Genomic DNA, 24,503 nt, shown 5'->3' with positions numbered 1-24,503 from the left:
TATTTCAACCTTCTCCCCTTCGCTTTCTTATTGCTTTACAGTGTTCCATATATTCCCTTTGCATCCTCTACCTTGTGAACCTCAAAGGTGCCTCTTCCTCAGCATAGGCAAGTCTATTTTATATCTTATTCTATATATATCTCCCCTTGGGTGTCTCCATCTCAACATGGGTTTGCATGCACTTACTCTCAAATGAAATCTCCTCTTCATGGAACCCACTTACAGCTGAGTTTCCCACTTCATCTGTTTGTTAGTGACCACTAGAGTTCATTGATCTATTTCCTCTTCTCTGTGTGCCTTGCTCTAGTTGGTTCTCCATCAGAAGGAACACCAACCTGTCTAGTTTTCAGACTACCCATATAACATTTGAGAGTAAGAGATTTAAAAGTATATGGCCAGAATATTAAATTTATTTCTCAAGTGCATAAGTTGTTTGCCTCCTTAATTCTTTGAAAATTCATTAAAATGTGTTTTCTCAGTTCATGTTTTTTTTCTTACCATGTTGCATGTACTAGTATAAAATTTAAAGAATGGATAAACCAATTTCAGTGGTTCTAGGAGTAACAATATGATGGTGTTTGATTTAACAAATTTCACAGGAAGATGAAGCTCAAGAGAATAAAAACAAGATGGAGTCCGTTAAGAATGACTTATCAAAGGCCAGAGATAAAATGGATAAATGGAAAAGTTTGGTAATGAAGACTGAACAAAAGTATGATGAAATTAAAATTAAAATCAGTAAGGTGACTGAGGAAGCAGATCCAGTAAAGGTACGCCCATTAATGTTTTAAGCTAAAGAAAAATTGTCTCATCTAATAACTGCACTAAACTAAATGTTCCGACAGTGCTCCAACACTCAATAGGAATTCTATGAGCATTGGAGCATTTAGTGCTCCGGGCCTCAGTAAAAACCTCTATTGCGGCTTAGTAAAAGGGGGAGGGGTGTTTATTCTTTTTATATAAATATATAGACTGAACATTTAACACGTTAATGATACATTAATTGGATAGCACCGTTAAACTTTTTTAACATGATTACCATGGGCATTGATGCTTTAAGTTCCTACACAGATAAAAGAGCAATCACTAGGCACAGATCCTCCCCCTACCCCCATCTCGCCTGTTAAAAAAAAAAAATGTCCGGCTGCTGCTACGTTCCTTGCCAACTGAGCTGATCGTAGCAGGGAGAGCCCCCGATTCCAACCTCCCACCCTGAGCTGTCTGAATAACCCCCTCCCCCCATACACACACACACACACACCTTGTCCAGCCTAACCCTCCCCCCAAAACTGGGCCAAGCCCCCCCCAAATCTCTTGATAACCAGCTTCAAGTTGAATGGGCAGGAGGGATGTCCTCTCCCTCCTGCCTCAGGGGACCTCCCCAACTCCTCTCCTTTAAATTGAATCTGCAGGAGGGATGCCCATTCTTTCCTGCCTTAGAGCCCCCCTAATCTGGCTGCATGACCCCCCAACCCATTCCCCATACTTTTTTAGAAGACTCGACAGGAGGGATGCACACTCCCTCCTGCCAGCAGACACGCCTCTTCAAAATAGCAGGCCTTCCCCTTCCCGGTGCATCCTGGGATGGACTAGAAGGGACCTAAGGCCCTGATTGTCTGAGCCAATCAGGGCCTTAGGCCCCTCCCAGTGCATCCCAGGTCGTGGCATTGGTGAGTGCTCTCTGGCTCTTGGGGGATTGTTGTCCATATTGTGGGGGGGGGGGGGGGGCTTGGTGGGAAGCAAGTCTTTTTTTTTTTTTTTTCAGCCCCAGGATAGAAAATTGGGATCCCCCTCCGTAATTTCTGCCCTGGGTCCCAGCAGGTCTAACACCAGCCCTGCTTAACAGTCCTGCTTCCCCTGACCACCCTCCACTTCAAAACAGCTGGTCTTCCTCCCCCTAGAGAGCTGCTAGTGCTGGTGCCACTGCCCCCATTCCCCCCCCCCCCCCCGGCAAGCTACTGGTACCATTGCCCCCCATCCCCCTGGCAATCTGTTGGCTCCACACAGAACTGTGTTGAGAGAACAGGAAATGAGAAGATTAGAAAGAAAATCACAAGACAACAAAGATTAAGATAAATGATTTTATTTTTTGTTTATTTAAAATATGTGAATTTTGAGAATCTATATCTGCTATCCCTATATTGCACTGTACAGATTTTTGTGACATAATGAAGGCTGTCAGAAATTCTCTTGAGTTCAGTAGCTGGTACTGTGTTGGAAGAGAAAAGAGTATAGGTTAATAATAGCTCAAAACAGCAATAAGGTAACGAGATAATATTTTAACATGGATACAGTATTTTCAGAAATAGGTGACAGTTAACAGAGTGGTGGCATCTGTAAAGTGCTCAGTGTGAGAAATTTATTCACGGAGGCTGTGGGAATTATTAGATATTAGTAGTTTGACAGTTTTAAATCACTTTTATTGGCATAAGTCCATATTGTCACTGGAGTCTCGACTTGGACCTAGCTACACACTTTACAGATAAGAAAGTTTCTTTTAACTGTGCTTCTTTTGATTTTGAACCAAAATTTTGTTTCAGGTGACTTCATTTATAACCCACCTTAACTGCTGCAGGACTGGAGGCATCCTTGTTTTTCTGATACTGATTGTTTTGCAGCAAGGAGAGAAATATTGCTGATTTACCAAATTTAGCAAAACACTCTCTTTCTTCAATTAAACTCGACTAGATAGTCTGTCTTGCCTTTTAAGTGATATTTGCTACTTGATCTGTTAGTCACTCTTGTTCAGCTCAGCAACATGTCTTCTTATATAGCCTATGTGAATGGAGAAATTAAATATTGTCATCTTTGATTCTGTAAGCTTTTTGGAGTTTCAGGATTACCCTCACTACAAATTTGAATTCTTCTTACTAGTTCTTTTTCCAACAGCTTTTCTATCATGCCTTTGCTGTTCTCTTACTTTTATCTATTCCTTGTCTATATTGGCTAGGTTTTTAGCTCCAAGGAGCAGGGACTCTGTCATGTTTCTATAAATGGAGGGAAGGCTGCTGATTATCACCCGGTGAAGTGAATGCCTAATCCCCTGACTCCAGCTCCAGTGCTAGAACCCCTGAGGTTTATCTTCATCTGTTCTTGAAAATCAACATCTGACAGTGATTTGTGAAAATATAAAGCATGCTGTTACAGACATGGAGTCCAAAAAAACAAAGCATTGACCTTAGAGTTCTATTCTGAAGTGTCAGGTACAAGTTTGAGGCCTAGTAGGGATACATGTAACATAGGTACAGTGGGGCCTTAAGGAAAGTAGACTGAGCAGCAGCGTGGAGCATGAGAAATGCTCCCAAATCAAAGATAACTTCAAAGCTGGTTTGAAAGATTAAAAGTGTAAGAACTTGATTTGCATACATACCTTAGTGAGCTGTAGATCACGATGTGTAAAATTGGCCATATAGTAGAAGAAACAAAAAATAAGATCATGGAGTAAGTGGAGGTGGTGCATGCTTTGTTGCAGTGTATTGAGATTTAGGAGAAAAAATGCAAAATAAAGGATTTTGAAAACAGAGTTCAATGATGCAGCCTGCGATTCATGGGCTTCCAGAGGATCTAGTGTATCAAGAGAGTATGGTTGTAATTCAACCTGCTGGGATGCTCAGGTGTTGGCAATTCAACATTGGAGATTAAAATAGAGCATGCCAATCAGGCCCCCTGGCCTTGGCAAAGAAACTGACCACAGGCCATTGTTGTATGTTCTTTGGAGTACACTTTAAAACCCAAGATTTTGCTTGCTGCAAGAGCTGTGAAGAAAATCCACATAAGCTTCAGGTCTATTCTTATCTTTCACTAGTGACCCTCAGCAAGGGGGTCTTAATACCTGAGAGCTGATAATTTGAAATACCACTGGCTATTTTTCTCATTGGGAATAACCATTATGGTAAACAGGGTGACAATTACAGTGTGGAATGTCTCAGAAGCCCTGCATGATCTAAACAGATTTAATCTTAAAAACCTACCAAAAGAGGAAATGTAGATGGGCAAAGCAGTGACTAGACAAATAAGACATTGAAGACGGAGATCAGGGCTGGTTCAAGTGGTTGTGGTGCCCTGGACCGACTTTAAGTTTTGTGCACCCCCACCTCCCACCAGTCCCATCCCTGCCTCGTTACCCTACCTTTCACCCATTTCCTTAGTCACCCTTCCCATTCTCTGTATCCTTTTAGCCCTCATCCACCCTCCACTGCATTTCATCACCCTATCATTCTCAGCTCCATCCTTGTCTGTCCTTCCTTACCTTGCCACCAAGACCATTCTAATATCTCTTACTCTGTACCCCATGCCAAATAGTCTCTCACCATCCTTTTAATCCCATTTCCACCCTCACACAACCTATTCAAGAGATCTATCCTCTTCCTTACCATACCTCTCCCCAATAACCCCATCCCTTTTCAAAGCCTCTTCTCTCTCCACTCTTCGAAGTAATTTGCATTATGTCTTAACCTTTCCCTACATCATCCCCTCTTTTTGACCCTCTTCACATATATCTGATTTCACACTCTTGCTCATTGTCCCAACCCATCAACATACTCCCACTCATACCTAAAACTGCCAAATATGCACTATCCTCTTGAAATTCTCACTCCATATCTCGTAAGAACATAAGAATTTTCATACTGGGACAGACCGAAGGCCCAACAAGCCCAGTATCCTGTTTCCAACAGTGGCCAACCCAGGTCCTAGCTAGATCCCAAGTAGTAAAGAGATTTTATTCTGCTTAACCTAGGAATAAGCAGTGGATTTCTCCAAGCCACCTCAATTTAGGAAACTATCCAAACTTTTTTTAAACCCCGCTAAGCTAACTGACCTCATCCTCCAGCAATGAATTCCGGAGTTTAATTACATGTTGTGTGAATAAATATTTTATCCAGTTTGTTTTAAATCTACTACTTAGAAGCTTCATTGCATGCCCCCTAGTATTTTTGGAAAGAGTGAACAAGTGATTCACATCTACCCTTTCCACACCAATCAGTATTTTATAGATCTATCATATCACCCCTGAGCTGTCTCTTCTCCAAGCTGAAGAGCTCTAGCTACTTTAGCCTCTCATAGGGAAGTCGTCCCAATCCTTTTATCATTTTTGTCACTCTTGTCTGTACCTTTTCTAATTCCGCTAAATCTTTCTTGAGATACAGTGACCAGAACTGCTCACAATATTCAAGCTGCGGCTGTACCATAGAGCAATACAAGGGCATAGATCCTTTTCCTGGGCCATGACTCCTAACATAAAACCCAGCATCATTTGGAGATTAATAATCGGAAGAAACCGTATATACTCGGAGGTAAGAAGCTGGTATGCACGGATGGGGAGAGGGACCTTGGGGTGATAGTGTTCGAAGATCTAAAGGCGAAAAAACTGTGTGACAAGGCAGTGGCTGATGCCAGAAGGATTCTGGGCTGTATAAAGAGAGGCGTAGTCAGTAGAAGGAAGAAGGTGTTGATGCCCCTGTACAGGTCATTGGTGAGGCCCCACTTGGAGTATTGTGTTCAGTTTTGGAGACCATATCTGGCAAAGAACATTAGAAGACTTGAGGTGGTCCAGAGTAGTGCGACGAAAATGATAGGAGACTTGTGCCAGAAGATGTATGAGGAGAGACTGGAAGCCCTGAATATGTATACCCTAGAGGAAAGGAGAGACAGGAGAGATATGATTCAGACGTTCAAATACTTGAAGGGTATTAACATAGAACAAAATCTTTTCCAGAGAAAGGAAAATGGTAAAACCAGAGGACATAATTTGAGGTTGAGGGGTAGTAGATTCTACTTTACGGAGAGGGTGGTGGATGCCTGGAATGCGCTCCCGAGAGAGGTGGTGGAGAAGAAAATGGTGAATTCTTGCCCAGAAATAGATAAGAAGAAAAAATTTAAATTGAATCAGGTTGGGCAGACTGGATGGACCATTCGGGTCTTTATCTGCCGTCATCTACTATGTTACTATGTATAGAATCCAACACCACTCTCCTAGGCCCATTCCTTCTGTTTCAGACTGCACGTTCACAACCAGTCTGTATATTGTTTTAGGTTGATTGGGGTTTTTTTAGGCCTTGCCATTGCAAGTTCCTATTGTCTTGGCATCATTGCTTTCAGTAAACCTGATAAGTAGGGATTACCAGGTGTGAGAATATTGTGTGCTGCTTGTCCTTGGAAAAATAATAATTATTTACCTTTAGCAGGTGTTCTTAAAGTACAGCAGGCCTAATATTCTCAGATACCCTTCCTTGGAGTTGTCTTTTCCAGCTATGTTATTATACTGCTTGTCTTATGCTCACAAAGGTGGGAAGGCACTCATGAATGCACAGTGACATACTGCCAAAGGTTTCTTAAAGGAACAGTACACTGGGTAGCATCCGCACTGGGCTATGGATGATATCAATCAGTTGTGAGAATACTGTACTTGACCTGTTGTCCTCAGAACACCTGCTACAGGTAAGTAACTATGCTATATCTTATGATATATGTTGTTTTTTCATATACAGGCATTCCTCGTTTTACGAACATCTGACTTACGTCAGACTCGTACTTAAGAACGGGGGTCCTGTCCTACCTTCAGTGTCCTTTCCCTCCTGAGTTTCAACATGCCCCTCTCCTTCCCTCCTGCATTCCAACACGCCTCTCTCTCTACCTCCCTTCCTCCATTTTGTGCCCTAAGTACATGCCTCCCTCCAATGTCAGAGGGAAGGTTTCAGGCTCAGCCACGGGACGTGCACAGGAGCCACTGCCTGTGGCTTTGTGCAGAGAAACAACTGCAGCTGGAAGAAGGCAGGAGCTAGTCAGAAGAAGGTAAACACCCGCTGAAGGGAGGATGGAAGAATGGAGGGAGTGAGGGAAAGAGATGCTGAAGTGGGGAGGGAATAGAAAGGGAGACTTGGGTGTCTGAGTGAGAGAGAAAGAGAGATGAGATGAAGAAAGAGGAGAATTGTTGGGCATAGGGAGACATGGTGACGGGAGAGGAGTGAGGTCGAGATGCATGGGGAAGAGAGAGATGAGAAGGGGTAATTATGGATGTGGTGGTGGAGAGGGAACAATGGGATGGATGGAAAGGAATGCAAGAGGGGCCACAAGGAGGAGGAGAAGGTGGGAATAATACTAGGTTCCGAGTTGCATACAAATTCAACTTAAGAATGGTTTAAAAAACGGAACCAGTTCTTAACCCAGGGACTGCCCGTAGTCCCATCTTTAACTTTTTTGGAAGATTAGGTGGGATATATATTCCAAATTAATTTATCCATTGTGAAGCTAACACAAAGAAGTACTAAAGCACAAATCCCTCAGTGGCTGGTGATGCTAACGCTGCTACTCTGTTTCTTTTAATTGCCTTTTTTCCCCCTACCCCTTGGTTAGTTTTTGTAGTATTGCTGGGGATTGTTACTGTGAAATACTGTAAATAAAAAGCTAATTAATAACTTTTTGTACAAGTCATGTCTTCTTTTTTTTAGTTTATAATATATTGTGATTTGTTTCTACACTGTAAACTCCTTTTTTGTTTTGCTTTATTCCTTACAGGATGAGCTGAACAAATTGGACAGGGACTTTGACAACTGTAAACGCCATAAAAATCATTATGAAGAGAAGCAGAGGGAGCACTTGGAGAAAATAAAAACAAAAAAGGAGGAATTAACTACTAAGGAAAGGGAGGTGGAGGTATTAAACATAGTAAATGACATAAACGTTATCTCAACTGTTCTGGTAGCCCACCTATGTGGTTAATTTTACTCCACAGCTAGGGTCTGATAAATGATTATTCTTGCATATCAATATTCAACTGACAGCATGCCAGTTTTTGTTTGGGTTTTTTTAATGTTGACCATGTCTGGCTAAATTAGCTCTGGATATTCATTGCTGGGCCATGTACCTACACCAACACTGAATATCCGGGGCTAACTTCACCAGTACTGGCTGATATTCCACTGGGGCCTGCATAACATTAAAAAAAAATCTAGAGATTCCCTCCGATTGCCCTCTCTAGTCCTGATCTTCCTTCTCCTGTCATGTTATATCAAGCCCCCTTCCCACAACCATGCAACCCCCACTTCCCAAAACATTCAGAATAGGATCCCCCAGGCCTATTTGTAATACCTGATGGTCCATGTAATACCTAATGGAAAGGAGCAAAGCCCACTCATTCCTGGCCCTAGTGGATACCTTTCCAACATGGCTGACGCAAACTTTACTTGTACTTCTGGGCTGGGGGTGAGGTTGCGTGGTCGGGAGAGGGGGCTTGGAGTTTCCTGATAATGGGGATCAGATTTTTATTATGTGGATCCCAGCCAATATGTATTTATTAAAGTATTTATAGACCACATATAGCCTAAGTGGTTAACCTCAGATACTCAAATATTTCTCCCTATCTGTCCCAGTGGGCTCACAATCTGACTAATGTACCTGGGGCAATGGAGTGTTAGTGACTTGCCCAGGGTCACAAGAAGCAGCATTGTCCTTGAACCTGCAACATCTGGGTGCTAAGGCTGCAGTCCTAACCACTAGGCCTGTCAGAGCCAATATTTAGTGGCACTGCCTGGTTAAGTGCCACTGAATTTCAGTGATTTGGTGATCCTGAGTAATTTAAACGGGCAAGAGCCTCTCCTGCCCACTTATATAAATTGCTTTGAATTATCAGTTCATGATTCCTATATTCTATCCAGCATGTAGGAAGACTAACAATATATTCTGTACTGAATGAGCCTTGTATAGTGGAGACAGCATTTATGCTCTTTCTGGTTATATGAAACATGTAGAATAGCTGCAACGTATGTTTTAAACATATCAGGGGTATAGGCTTAGAATTTTGTAACACATGGACTAAAGAAAACTTACTAGCTTTGCTTTGAGTATGACTACAGAGTCTTACAAGTACTCAGCTGTTAAATTTGTCAGGCCACAACTAGTCTGTCCTTAGTAGGCAAGTTGAACATAGCCTCTGCATTTCTTTAAACTTAACACTTTTTAAGTTATACATTTTCAGCACCTGCCAAATAATTCTTTTTCTCTATTCATTTATGGCCCGTTCATATCTGCCCTGTCAGCCAACATTTTGAGAAATCACTTCCTTTTTTGTTGCAACATTGAATATCTCTGACACCGAGGTGCCACTGTTTGCAGGGAATTTCTGGCCTCGGTGGCTCTGTATTACTTATTTTTGTTGTTGTTTTCCATTATTTAGTCTGCTTTTACACAAATTTGTCAATGTACTTCGTTTGCAGTTTTTTAAGTCTATGAGATGGATCCAAGAGCAGTAGTGCGGGAGGTCATCTCCTGCTGTCTTGTAGAATATTTTTCTTAAAAAATTCAGATTTTAGTTTTATGTTATAAAAAATGTAAATGTGCCATACTGAGAAATAGAGTTTAGATTGTAAGGTCTTTTGAGGAGGGACTGTCTTCTTTGTGACTCTATACAGCACTGCGTACGTCTGGTAGCGCTAAAGAAATATTAATAGCAGTAGTAGTAGAGAGTTTTTTAGGGCTACTTCAGTGGAAAGAGCTGGAATTTATTTGGGGCTCATATATTCCATTCTCAAGTCTCACAGAGTAAAGGGTACTTTACAGGTAGCATTCACCCCCCAAGAATGGAAGCAGTCAGTTGCTTGCAGAGGTGATAGTGGTTGATTTTTATGTCCTATGTTCTGTAAGGAATAGTAGTATATTGACCCCAACTGAGAACTTTAGCACTGACCAAAGTAAACCTGGTAAAAGTTTCCCCAGCAATTGCGAAAGGAAGCACATTTCAGCTATGATTTTGATAGATCTGGAAGTGCAGAGGAGCAGGAGGGATTTGCTAGATCCAAACTCCCATCCCCAACCCCCATCTTCCTTAATTGATTAGGAATAATTGCATAAGTTCTGAAAGTAAGCATTCACTTGTGTCAAATGTCTGAAATAAACCTGCTGTAGATTTTGAAATAACTCTTTGACATTTTATTCAGGAAAAAATTGGAAAGGCCAGGCAAATCTATCCAGAACGAATAGAAGTCAAGAGAACTGCTAGGAGTCTTGACACAGAAATTAATAGATTACGGGAAAAAATTAATTCAGAACAGGATCGTCATGGAAACCGTGAAGAAATTATAAGGTAATATTATAAATGATGATTATACTGAATGATCTCATTGTAGTTTGGTTTATATTAATTTGCAAATATTAATTTATACTCCAAATTTTAGAAAGCTAATTTCACATTTCAGATTTTAGTATTTCCTGTCTTTTAGCACAACTTTCCCTCTTTTCTGTACTAAGCAAAATAACTTGTTTAAATTTATTTTATGTTTATCCTGTTTCTTACTAACCCTACACAGGTTATAAGCAGTGTATAAATAGAAATATGATGGCAGATAAAGGCCAAATGGCCTATCCAGTCTGCCCATCCACAGTAACCATTATCTCTTCCTCATTCTAAGAGATCTCGCGTGCCTATCCCACGCTTTCATGAATTAAGACACAATCTCTGTCTCCACCACCTCTTCCGGGAGACTGTTCCATTCATTTACCACCCTTTATGTAGAAATGTATTTCCTTAGATTACCCCTGGGCCTATTGCTTCTTAACTTCATCCTATGCTCTCTTGTTCCAGAGCTTTCTTTCAAATGAGACTCTACTCATGCGCATTTACACTACATAGGCGTTTAAACGTATTTATCATATCTCCCCTCTCCTGCCTTTCCTCCAAAGTATACATTTTGAGATCTTTAAGTCTGTCCCCATATGCCTTATGATGAAGACCACACACCATTTTAGTAGCAGTCTTCTGGAAAGACTCCATCCTTTTTATATCTTTTTTAGGTACTTTCTCCAGAATTGTACATAGTATTCTAAATGAGGTCTTACCAGAGTCTTATACAGGGGCATCAATACCTCCTTTTTCCTACTGGCCATGCCTCTTCTCATTGTCCGAGGGTCGGTGCATAGTGGATCAGATGATCCAAATCCTGGAAGGTCTGGGGTGGATTGTGAATTACCAAAAGAGCCATTTGATGCTCACTCAGTCCCTGGAGTACCTGGAAGTCTTGCTCTCAGATTTTATGTCTCCTGGACAAGCTAGCTCTGTCAGCATGGGACTGTCTTCAAGTCCTGGGTTCCATGTCTGACTTCAGTGATGGGCAAAATAATGGAAACAATTATAAAAAATAAAATTGTTGAACACGTAAACATGATTTAAAAAGACAGAGTCAGCATAGGATCAGCCAAGGGAGGTCTTGCCTCACCAATTGGCTCGACTTCTTTGAAACTGTGAATAAACATGTGGATAAAGGTGGGTCAGTTGATGAAGTATATCTAGCTTTTCAGAAAGCTTATGACAAAGTTCCTCATAGAAACGTGACAGCAGATAATTGCCAAATGGTCCGTCCCCTTCTTTCCCTAAGAGATCCCATGTCCTATCCCATGCTTTCTTGAGTTCACACACAGTCGTTATCTCCACCACCTCTACTGGGAGACTATCCCACGTAGCTACTACACTTTCGGTAAAAAAAATATTTCCTTAGATTACTCCTGAGCCTATCACCTCTTAACTTCATCCCATGTTCTCTCACTCTAGAGTTTCCTTTCAATTGAAAGAGACTTGCCTCAGGTGTACTTATGTCACATAGGTATTTAAACATCTTTACCATATCTCCCCCCTCTCCCGCATTTCCTCCAACATATATATATTGAGATCTTTATATCTGTCACCATATGCCTTATGATGTAGTGACAAACACAGGAGAAAAAAAACCTTTTCACATGGGAAGGAATGGAAAAAACAGTGACGGCAACCTCTATGTTCTACAGAATCTTTATTTATTCACATCAAAAACTCCTTATGTTAAAAAAAAAACCAAAACGCTTTAGAGAGATTAAAAATCTGAATTCCATTTGTCATTTTTTTCTTTTATTTCCAATGGGACGTATACCCCTTCGTAGTTCCTCATCATCTGCCTCTTCCTCTGGTAGGGTAAAATTTTCTTATTCTGAACTGTTGTGATGTGTCTTGTTTTGTATATGGAAGTTGTCAACTGTAATTTGAATTTTTGATCATTTTCTGATTCTCTAGCCATAGTATCTCTTAAAAAATCCACTGATGTCTCATTATTCCCTGCAGCTGGTAAAGCTGGGGGACTTTATAATGGAGAAGTAAAAAGCTCTCCAGATTCACTTCTTTTTTTTTTTTTGAAATAATGTTTATTAACAGATGCAACACAGAAAGTACAGAAATCCAACAGTACTAGGGCACTAAGTCCAAATAGAGAAAATATAATTCAAACTGTAAATCGAGCAGGCAATCACAGAAAAGAAAGTCGAGCCGGACAAGCTCTGCACCCTCCAGTCGCCATCTGCGAAAAGTTTTGTTATATGAAAAGAGAAAAACAAAAACAACCCCCCCAATCATACCACATATGCACTAACACCAGACGTACCATACTATCCACAACAACCACACCACAGACACCCCTCCCACTCGCACCAGCACACACCTTTCAAGGCGAACTACACCAAAGCCCCAAACAAGAGGGAAGAGAGGAAATAAAAAGAACGAGGAGGAAAAGAGAAAAAAGAAAAGAGAGGAGAGACAGAAGGAACAGTGGCCTTAAGAATGGATATCCAGCTGTGCCACCGATTCCCCAGGACAGAGCATCAAGGCCGCCTTCCAGAACCCCACATAGCATCGAAGATCAATCCCCCCCCCCTTGGAAGAACGATGAATTTCAAAGTGGGCTACCAGAGCAAGCCGATGTAGCCAATGAGTAAAGGAAGCCACCTGGTCAGACACCCAATACTGCAAAAGGATTTTTTTCACCAAGAGGATGGCTATATAAAGGAATTTCCGCTGAGGAAACGAAAAACCAGCCTCCTCCAGTACTCTCTGATCTCCCAATAAAAGCATGCCATAGTCACGTGGAATGGGACGGTGCACAATTTGCTCCAAAAAAGGAAGTACCCTCGACCACAGATCAGTGGATGAGCACTCTAAAAAATGATGAACCAAGGTTCCAGCCGAGCGATTGCACCTGGTACATACAGCCCCCTCCCAGAGGCCCATAAGAGCCCCGCGGTGCCTAGAAATATATGCCCTGTGCATTATCTTAAACTGCATTTCCTGAAGATCGGACGAGCCCCCCAACAGTCTGAGATGTCCAAACAGAGCAAGAAACTCGCTCCGATCTCCCCGAAACCCCAGCTCCCTCCTCCACACAGAGGCCACTCCATCAAGGGCCTCTTCAGACAGATTCGCTCGTAGCATACGTCCCCAAGTAGAGAGTTTATTCTGGGCTGCAGGAAGCAAGAAGAAGAGTGCATCCAGAGGACCACAGAGCCAAGCATCCCCCCATTTCCGAGCCAGTGTAGTATAGTAGTGGCGGATCTGAAGATACACCCAGAAATGATTCCCGGGCACATCCCAGCGCCGCTGAATCTGGGCAAAGGAAGGGAATGCATCCCCACTACCCCCCTCCCACACATCCCTCAAGGTCCTACACCCCCGCTGCTCCCACACCCGAAGTCGAGAAGGTCCCATCCCCGGAACAAAAGCAAGGTTACCACACAGAGGCAAGAGTACCGATGCAGCAGGCGTTTTCTGTTGATGGCGCCTCCACCACCGCCACGCCATCCTAAGTGGCCGGAGAAAATTCATGGTCGAGGAACCCCCGGGAACCGCGGAAGGCGCCACATGGAGAAGGGCTAGGAAAGAATGCGGCGCACACCAGGAGGATAGCCAATCCCCAGAAGCATATTTGTACTGTCCAGTCCAGCCCTCATGAATGAAGCGAAGCAAAGCCGCTACGTTATAATGTCTGACATCCGGAAGGTTCAGGCCCCCCTGAGATCTGTCCATCATCAATTTAGTATAGCTAATGCGTGCCCTTTTGCGTCTCCAAATAAAAGAAGAAATGGTAGACCGAAAAGCCCGTACATCCCGGGCGGCGAGCCACACGGGGATAGTCTGAATGGGATACAAGATCTTTGGCAGGAGAACCATTTTTGTGAGAGCTACTCTCCCCCACAATCCCAACGGCAACTCCCTCCAGCGATCACACTGAGCCGCGATTTGCTCGAGGGGGCGACGAATGTTTTGCTGGTACAGGAGGGATAAATCGGGCGTCAGATACACACCTAGGTAACGCAACGGCCCATCTACTGGCGGTATAGAAAGAGCGGAGTGCCAGGGCTCCTTGTGAGTAGAGTCCAAAGGCAACAGCTCAGACTTGGCACAATTAACCCTCAGCCCAGAAAAATTTCCAAAAGTGCGAACCACCCCAAGAGCTTTCTCCAGATCATCTATGGGATTATCGAGATAGAGGAGGATGTCATCCGCGAAAAGGTTAATCCTACTTTCCCTATCTCCAATCCGAATTCCCCGAATGGAAGGATCTGTGCGCAGTTTTACCGCCAAGGGTTCAAGGGCTAACACGAAGAGAAGAGAAGGGGAGAAAGAGGACAGCCCTGCCGAGTACCCCTGCCCAACGGAAAAGGAGCAGTAAGACCCCCGTTCACTAGCAATCGCGCCTGCGGACGAAGGTACAAACTACGAATCCATTCAGGAAAACGCCCAACCAGGCCATATTGCTGCATAACCCAGAATAAAAAATGCCATGAAATGCTGTCAAAGGCCTTTTCCATGTCTAACCCCACGATAGCCGATTTACTCCCCGTCCCTCTTCTCGAATGCAAGGCCATTAACGCCCGAAACAGGTTCATGGAGGCGTACCGGCCCGGAACGAAGCCCACCTGGTCTTCATGAATCAACAGAGGGAGGACAGCATTCAGGCGGCGGGCCAGTATCGCCGCCAACAGCTTTACGTCTTGATTAAGCAGCGAGATCGGGCGGTATGACCCCACTTGGGCAAGATCCTTCCCTGGTTTGGGTAACAAGACCACATGGGCCATATTGCGCGGTCCTAGACCCTTTCCTGCATGCAACTCATTAAACGCATCCCCCAAAGCTGAAGGAACCAAATCAGCCATGATCTTATAGTATTCGGGCCCAAACCCATCCGGGCCTGGCGCTTTCGTGAGTTTCAATGCTTTGATACCCAGCTGGATCTCCGCCGCCGTGACCGGAGCATTCAGAAGGTCAAGCTGGGCAGCAGGCACCTGGGGCAAAACCAGATCCCGGAAAAATTCCGTACGGTCAGGTTCGGAAGATTCGCGGTGAGAATATAGAGTCTCATAGAATTGCACAAACTGAGACTGAATGTCATCCGCCCCGGTATAAAGGCGACCCGCACCATCTTTAATAGACAGGATGACCTGTTGTTTGCGAGAAGGACGCACCAAATTGGCCAGGAGCCGTCCGGCCTTTCCCCCCCATCTATGCAATCGATAGCGTTGGAAATAGATATCCCTATTGGCCCGCTGTGTCAGAAGGACCTCCAACTGTGATCGGACCTCCCCCAGCCGGCTTTTGTCCTCCACAGAAAGCGAAGCGACATGACGCCGTCTCAAAGCCTGCAGTTCTCCAGAAAGCCGTAAAAGATCAGCCTCCTGGCGCCGCCGTGCCCTAGATACATAAGCAATAATATATCCCCGGAGTACAACCTTAGATGCCTCCCAAAATGTCACCGGATCAACATCCTGGGAAGCGTTATGGTGACAATACTCCTGCCATTGTTCCCGGAGATATCTATGAAACTCCAGATCCTTATACAGATGGCTTGGGAACCGCCACCCCCTGCGCGGAGTATCATTCGTAAGCCTGACCGACAATATTAGCGGGGAGTGATCCGATAAGGGAACCTCCTCAATAGAGACATGGTCTACCTGCGGGAGCAGCGAGGGCGACGCCAGAAAGTAGTCCAGACGAGCATAAACATCATGAGGGTGCGAGTAAAAAGTGTAGGTATGCTCAGTAGGATGCAAAGTCCGCCACAGATCCATCAAATGCAACTGGTCCATCAAAAAATTTACCCCCTTGGCTCCATGGTCCCCCGGACACACCCTCGCCGGTCTGCAGTCCATGGAGGGATCAGCCGTGATATTAAAGTCCCCTCCCACCAGAAGTTGATAATCTGAATACTGAGCTATCTGGGCCAAAAGCCCAGAAAAGAATCGGTGACTATACACATTGGGGGCATAGAGATTACAAAACATCCATTTCTTACCCCACAATTCCCCCAAAACTATCACATATCGCCCCTCCTTATCCTGCAGAGTTTTATGGATATGTATAGGTAATTGTTTGTGAAACAAAATCGCGACCCCCTGCTGTCTGGAGTTAAAAGAAGAGGAGCATACCTCCCCCACCCACTCCCGACGCAACTTGGCATGCTCAGCCCCCGATAGGTGAGTCTCCTGAAGGTAAGCAATATCTATGTGATTTTTCTTGAACCAATTCAGCAACTTTTTTCTCTTTACGGGAGAATGGATACCATCTACATTATATGTGGAAATGCGGAGGTTAACCATTATCAAAGAGAAACCTAAAGAACAAGACAGGAAATACTAAAAGTAGTATCAAGAGGAGAGGGCCCTCCCAGCTAAGACCCTTCCCTCGCTGCCGGCAGGGCATGAAAACAGCCGCCCCCACGTGCCTCCGGCCCCGTCCGGAAGCCGCGGGCCCCAAGATAGTATAGAAAGGTGTCAATCCTACACACACTCCCCCAACCCGCCCCGAACCACACTGCCATTCAGCCTTCCAGACATCCCACAAACCACTACCAAACGTCCCAACAAGCACACACCCCCTCCCCCCTCCCCAATCCCAGAGAATATGCCCCCAGGACTCTCCCCAAATTCCCCACAGACCCAACAAAACCAGTACAGGAAAACAAACTCCCATAAGGGAAATCTAAGAATAGGGGTCAGTGAGCTGGGCAGCCCACGAACCAGTACCAGCTAGATGTGACAGCTTTTAGAGCAATATACCATGGTAACATAAAGCAAGAACATAATCACCAGCTCCTGACAGAAACAGTCTCCGGCCGGAGACAAGGCATCCAGGTCCCCAACAGGGTGGCCATACACACCAGCCGCACCTGCCACGGTGAAGGCAGGGGCCAGCCGCGTCCTCCCCTGCGGAGCCACCAAAAGTCCTCTCGCAATCTCCAGGAAGGTCCAGGTCAAAGATACACAGGACAGAACAGAACCAAACGTCATCAAATCAAAAGATCATTCAGTCCCAGAAGAGAACCACCGGGACCAACAGGGGATTCTCGTCTACTCCGAACGGGCCACCCCGTCAGATCTCAGCTGCCCGGGACTCCTCCGCCCTCTCCAGAAGGATCAGCGGCGTTGATGGTATCCAAGAAGCGCTGCGCCTCCCCCTTGGTCAGCAGAGTATGCACCTTGCCTTCTCTCCAGATCCGCAAGCTTGCAGGGTATACCAGAGCAAAGCGTACCCCCCTGCGATGCAGGGTGGTACAAATGGGCGCCATTTCCCTCCGCCGAGAGGACACACCCGCAGAATAGTCATTAAAGAGGAGCAACCGCTGTCCCTCATACTGCAGACCACCAGCCAGACGATACGCCTTCAAGATTTGTTCCTTCTCCTTCCAGTTTACATACCGGGCAATAGCCGCTCTAGGCCTCGAGTTAGCCCCTGAAGTGGTTCCCAGCCTGTGTGCTCTTTCACACACAAAAGACATGGCCGAGGTCTCCAAGCCAAGATGTTCTGGCAGCCATGTATGGAAAAACTGATACAGCGCATCCGCGCCCTGCAACTCCGGAAGCCCCACAACCCTCAGGTTATTTCTTCTCTGGCGGTTCTCCGTGTCCTCAAGTTTTTCCGTGAGGGCAGCCACCTGTGATTGCAGGCTATCCACCCGCCTCTGTGTCTGGAGGGCCTCATCCTCCTGAGCAGAAACACGGTTCTCCACCTCTGTGAGCCGCTGAGCCTGGGTCTCAAATTTTTCATTGATGCCATCCACCGCCGATTGTAGCTTATTTAGGCGGTCTTCTAGAGCAGTGGTCACCAGGCGAGAGATCTCGATGGCCCAGTCGCCCAGCTCCAGCGGCGGCGAGGCGGGAGCCGACGCCATTTTGGGCTCCAGCATGCTGATTTTGCTCTTCGGGGTTTTTGCCGCTTTAATGGGCATACCGGGGCTTCTCCCGCACGGAAAAACACGTCGCCGAACCTCCCGGTCCCGACGCTCCGTGCCTGCCGGTCCAGCGAAACCCCCCGCAGCTGCCAGGTATCGATATTGAGCAGGTTTTTAGGTGGTCGGTTCGCGGAGCCCAGCAACGCACGTCCGTTCACTTCGTGCGCATCACGTGACCCCCAGATTCACTTCTAATGCCTTTTCGTCCCCTAACATCTGTAGGGGTTTGCATAATATTATTTATTTATTTAAAACATTTGTAGCCCGCATATAAAACCTCTATCTGGATAACACCATTACATGCATAATAAAAATAGACAGACTTAGACAGATCAAAATAAAACATCACCATACAATATACAATTCAAAAATATCTACAAATAAATAAATTAAATAATAACAAAACTAAAAATATACCCAAATCTGAAAATGCCAGTTAAAAAAAGTGGGATTTCAAACTTTTTTTTTGATAGGCCAAAAAGTCAGTGATCAAATGAATACAATCTGGGACTGAGTTCTACAACGTTGGTCCTGCTACTTGAAACATGCGAGCACAATTCTTAATTTTGGTCACAAAGTGGATTGAAGGAATAACCAAATAGTCTCTGCCTTGTGATCTTAGGGAACGAGTAGGAGCATGTAACTGCAAAAAAGAAGTGATCACCTTAAGCAATAAGCCACATATAGATTTAAATACCAACGTTAATATCTTGAATTGTATTCTCCAAGTGATTGGGAACCAGTGAAGTTCAGCTAGCGAGGTAATCTTGCTATCATTTTAGCTGCAGTATTCTGAACTACTTCAAGTGCTCTAAGTCAGTGTTCTTCAACTGCCAGTCCGTTGACCAGTGCTGGTCCGCAGAAATTTTCTGCCGGTCCACAGGGCCGACACCTCCATCGGGCCCAAGAGATTGTTCTGTAGCTGCCGGTCCTTGGTACGATCAATGCGGCGTCTTTGGGCCAGCTCCCTGAGTGCTGCAGTGCACAAAGCCGTGGGTAAAGGCTCCTACCTGCGGCCTTCAAGTGGCCCAGAAGCCTTCTCTCTGACATCGCAACATCAGAGGGAAGGCTTCCAGATGAGGCGTGGGACGCGTGTGAGGAGCCGCTTCCCACAGCTTTGTGCAATGCAGCACTCAGGGAGCCGGCCTGAAGACCCTGCATTGATCGCACCGTGGACCAGCCTGAAGCTAACACCAGGGTGCAGGCCAGAAGGCAAGGCACCTAGAGGGAGAGAGACAATAAAGGTAGGGGAAATGCTTTTATTTTTTTTTATTTAGTGATGTTACATCTTCCCTAATTGTGTGCTTTGTGTACTTTAATTTTGTGGTTAACCATTATGTTTTGTTAATCTACTATAATAAAACGCTAAGCACGCATGCGCACTCTTACCGGCGTGTTCCCTGATCTGTAGTTCTGTGGTTGGCAGGAGTGCGCATGCGTGCTTCGCGTTTCCCCCCCCACACACACACGCACACACACTCACTGGAAGGAAGGCAATTCGTCGTCATCGTCACCCCCTCCACGCCGCACCCCTACCCGCCGCACCTGAACCCCCGTTGAGCCTCCCATCCGCCCCCACCCACTTCACGGACAAAGTTTATTTTTAAATTCAAAGCCACGGCGGCTCCTCTCTCGCGGTCTTGCCAGCTCAGGCTCCCTTACATGCAGGCGGGGATCGAGAGAGGCTCTCTGGCTTTCAATCCACCACCCCGGTCCAGTGTCCCGCCCAGTCCTACCTTCAAATTTATCTTCGGCAGCAGCAGTCAAGCCGGAAAAAGGAAGTCGGATCAGGAGGGGTGCGGAATGCGGCAGAGAGAACTTTCCCAAGCAGAGGGACTTGGCAGGCGGGAAGGAGAAGGGAGACGTTGGTTTGGTATGTATCTTAAACCTGTGTCCCTGACTGCATTTGCATATATGTAGTCTTTTGTGCACATAATTGAAGGCAGTACGTAGAGGGGTATTTGGCATAGGACTTGGTGTTTCTATTACAATTGTTACTCGGGAGGGAGGAGTAGATACCAGCAGGGGTGTGTTACAGAGTGGACATGAAGGAAGTCATGAGGAGGCAAGATGGGGAGAGGGAGAGAAATTCAGGGAGGGGACAGAAGAGGGAGGGAGAGATATGGACAGAGGAAGTAACAGAGGGAGAGGTCGTGCTGGTGGACCAGAAGGGGGGCTGCTACTGGACAGGAGGAGCAGTGAAGGGGTGCTTCTGGACAGGGGAGATGTAAAATAAAGGGCGAAGGGCTGCTGCTGGACAGGGGAAGCAGGGAAAGGGTGCTGCTGGATACGGGGGAGGTAAAAGGAAGGGAGAAGGCATACTGCTGGACAAGGGGGAGCAGAGACAGAAAGAAAGAAAGACAAACAGACAGAAAGTGGCCAAGGAGAAAGAGAGAAAGAAAGACAGACACACACATCTATTCTAGCAGCCGTTAATGTAACGGGCTTAAAGACTAGTACAATTATATTGTATGTGTGTATATATGAAAAATTTATTGGAAAAAATGGTGTTACAATTAGTACTATTATGGGGGCGGGATCTGGGGCGGAGATTTGGTGGAGATGGGCACGATTTAGCCCAGTGTTTTTCAACTGCCAGTCCGCGGACCGGTGCCAGTCCACAAAATAATTATTTTATTTCTGCCGGTCCATAGATGTCAAAAGGTTGAAGAACACTGCTCTAAGTGATGTCTTTGGTAAGCCACACAGAAGAGATTTACAATAATTTAAGTGTGGCAGAACGTAGCTCTTCATAACTAATCTAAAGTTTGCAGCATATTTTTAAAACCATCCTGACCTTAAACAGTTTTCACAACTGAAGAGATGTAACTATGAAAATTTAAGGATGTATCTAAGATTACTCCCAAACTCTTAATTTCCTTGAATTAAAATTGTAACACCAACATATACAATCTTCAACGGAGCTCCTTCAGAACCAGAGGAAGAAAGCCATAAAATCTTTGTAACTAAATCAAGCAGGGGGACTTAATAATGGAGAAGTAAAAAGCTCTCCAGATTCACTTCTAACACATTTTCATCCCCTAACATTTGTAGGGGTTTGCATAATATTAGTACCTACATTCGCGTTCGCATTATTGTTTGGCCTTGTATTTTCTTGGGATTTCGATCTGAATGTTTTTTGATTATTTTTATTTTTTTACGGGAAATCTCGGTTTCGACCAAGGATAAATGTCACCCCTTCTATAATCCTCTATATCTCATTGCATTTTGACTTTTTTGTTTTTCTTAGTATTGTTTCTTAATGTTTCTAATTTCTTGTTTACACCCTGATTAACAACATCAAAATTATCGTCCTCTTGTTTTAGAGTCTGAATTTTATCTTCAGCTTTTAATCTTAATTTTTCATTACATTTCTTGGATGTTTCAATAATTAGAATCGTCAAATCAAGAGAACATTTGTTCACTATAGAACACCAATCATGAAGGAACTCTACATCATCAAGAAACAAACGGGGTTCCTTGGGATCCTTTTTGTGCGACAATACTGTAAAATAGTTGCAAAATGTAAATCATTTTGTATGATACTTTTCTTAAGATGAATATAATCAGTTCATTTATCAAATATAATATCTGATGGTGCAACTGGATCTTCATATATGGGAGCTTCCAATAGAAGTCTATTCAATCTTTCTTCTGTAAAACTTAGAATGTTGTTCCACGGAGCAAATGACATGGTCCCTCTCTAAAAGTACTAACTTTACTGTTGAAAAGTATTAAAACCACAGAGAGAGTGAATAACAGCAATCTATCTGCAATGGTAGCAGGTGGAGGAAAAATGCGTCAGAATAAAGTGACAGTCAGAAACAGGTTGCATAGAGCTGTCATGACATCAGTCATTGGCATAAAAAAATTCCAAACTGTATAACCAAACCTTGCAGCATAGATGAAACACTCACAGTTGGGTTAAAGGTGCATGGGGAGGGTCTTCGTTGGCAGAAGAGAGTGGGCATCCCTCCTGCCATTTTCACAGCCGTGGAGGAGGGTGCAGTTCGCCTGGCAGGAGAGAGTAGGCATCCCTCCAGCCATTTTCGTTGCTGAGGCAGGAGGGAGTGGGCATCCTTCCTGTCTCTTCGTGGGGACGGCTGTCATTATCAGGGGGGCAGGTGTTACAACGGCTGTGGTTGGGAGGGGGGCTGGCACAACTTTCTTTTTTTTTAAATCTTTTTTCATTTTCAAATCAAACAACAAATGCACAAAAATATATCATACAAGTAATTTCAATATAGCACTATTATATCTACACATAAAATCTAATAGTGTGTAAAAAAACAAACCCACCCACCCACCCTTCAACACATTTTCAATTAAAATAGAGTATACTATATTATATAACATATAATAACATATCTTATTAAATTACATCCCATATCCACCCTCCCCCTTGAGTGTGCTAAATAGAGCTAAGAAAGAAAAGAATTGATGTCTATTCATCACAATACTTTGCCAATGGCCCTCATATCTTTACAAAGTTATTATATATCCCTTTTTGTACCGCTATTGCTCTTTCCATCTTAAAAATATGGCATAACGAATTCCACCAGAGTGCGTAATTAAGATTCTTGTAATTTTTCCAATTGTTGGTAATATGTTGAATGGCTATTGTTGGTAATATGTTGAATTTTTTTTTTTTTTAATGGGGACAGATATTATGTGTGGGTATCATGCACAACATCTGTGTTCATTAAAAAAAGAGGTTTCCTGCCCCAAACAGCTGAGTGGCAGGAAGCTACTTTGGGGCTTCCCCTGCTTCTCAGCTATTCAGTCTTTACCTGCCATCTCTGCACATGTTCGCTCTCACAGCAATCCATCAGATGGAAGAGACAGAGTTTACGGCGAACCTCTGCGCAAATCATTTGCATGTAAACTTCGTGCATCAATTGCTCTTTTGGAATTTGCCAAAAATTGGATCGCAGTGGACCCGAAAGTATTACCAAACCTTTTTAGTGCATCTAGCTCCAAGTTGGCAAGTTTCTTAATTATCTTAAAAAAGCCTGGAGGAATAGTAATTTAGTTGGATTAGGAAGGCACAATACCCTCATTTTGTTGATCTAACTACAGAATTCTAAGTACTGATAAGCTCTTTCTAAAAACCCCCAAAAACAACAACAAATGGGAGGTCTTGTCTTACACTATGTCTTTTCCTCATGGTGGAGTTGCCTTTTTAAAGAGGCACAATCTGGATGATAACACAGGTTGTTCACTTGGAGTGGACTGTGAAATATGCTTTAAATAGAGCAGATTCAGTTATAGTATTTATCCAGGTTATCTAAAGAGAAAAGCAAAGTGACCTGGAAAGGTTTCACAAATGTATATTGCCTAACCCTTGACTGCAAAATTCAGTGCTATACTCTACCTCTGCTCCCATTATTTCTGATTTTTATTTTTTTTTTTAATATAAACTCTGGAAATTTCTTGTTACACAGTGGTATTTATTTTCAAAGCATATGGACATCCATGTGCTTGAAATGTCTGAGTATTGATTTTGCAAAGGCAGAAAAGATACATCCAATACTGCAGTGTTGTGGGCTTGTTTTGGACAGGGATTAGGGAGGACCTGAAATCTGGACGTCCAACAAGGATTTCCAAAAATGTCCTTATTTAAACCTGTTTCAGACATGTCCTGGATTCTTTTTTTTTTTTTTTTTAATTCTTTATTCATTTTATAATTCACAACAAGTGTACAGTAAATATCAAACAATTAGAAAACAATATCACTTGAAAATCTACCATATCATACAACAAAAAGATATAACCCCCACCCCCTCCCACTTCCATATATAACAAAAAATATACCACATGAATATAATATCTTATCTTATTCATATATATTATTAATAGAAATCCAAAACCCTCCCCTCCCCCATGTCCTGGATTCAAAAGGTGTCCTGATTGAGCAGCTGTCCATTGGAGGAATTAAGGCATTACACTTCCTTAATCCCTCAGCAGATGCAGCCCTCTCCCCTGAAAGTGAAGCTAACAGAGCATACCAGGCTCTGATAGCTTCAGGTACTAAGAACATTCTTAACAAAGCAAGAAACAAGTCTGAAGTGTAACCTAGTAAGTAGTGCAGTAGACTATAAACCAAGGGATCCAGGTTTAATCCCATTTTAGCACTTTTAGGGCTAGATTCACTGACCTTACTTTCCATGTCCGATCCGTGTCCGATTGCATGCAGGCCGACAAATTCACAAAAGGCCTGCATGCTAATGGAGGTGATCGTCAACACGCCCCCCCACCGACCGCACAAATCGCTGGAGAGCGATCCTTGAGCATGCGCAGACCATCTTCCTTGACTGTAAATGGTCTGTGCATGCGCTGCCCCTCTGTGCTCGGCAGAGCATAAAATTTTTTTTTGCCATTTTTTTTCTTTGCAAGCCCATGGTTTTAACCCGCTTTAAGGCTGCGAGTTAAAACCACGGGCTTGCACTGCAGGGAAGGGTAGGAGGGTCGGGGCAGCAGGAGAGATTC

General features: G+C 44.0%; 1 protein-coding gene across 1 annotated transcript in view; it reads left to right on the top strand.

The window, feature by feature from the left end:
• SMC6 (structural maintenance of chromosomes 6) overlaps positions 1–24,503 on the top strand; it is a 295,141-nt gene that overhangs the window by 226,433 nt on the left and 44,205 nt on the right. The window contains 3 exon segments of the mRNA XM_033937259.1: positions 600–770; positions 7,516–7,653; positions 9,933–10,078. Of these exon segments, the coding sequence (XP_033793150.1) occupies positions 600–770; positions 7,516–7,653; positions 9,933–10,078 (455 nt within the window).

Source organism: Geotrypetes seraphini, chromosome 3 (assembly GCF_902459505.1).
Source record: "Geotrypetes seraphini chromosome 3, aGeoSer1.1, whole genome shotgun sequence".
NCBI lineage: Eukaryota > Metazoa > Chordata > Amphibia > Gymnophiona > Dermophiidae > Geotrypetes > Geotrypetes seraphini.
This window is presented reverse-complemented; position numbering and strand designations above follow the sequence as displayed.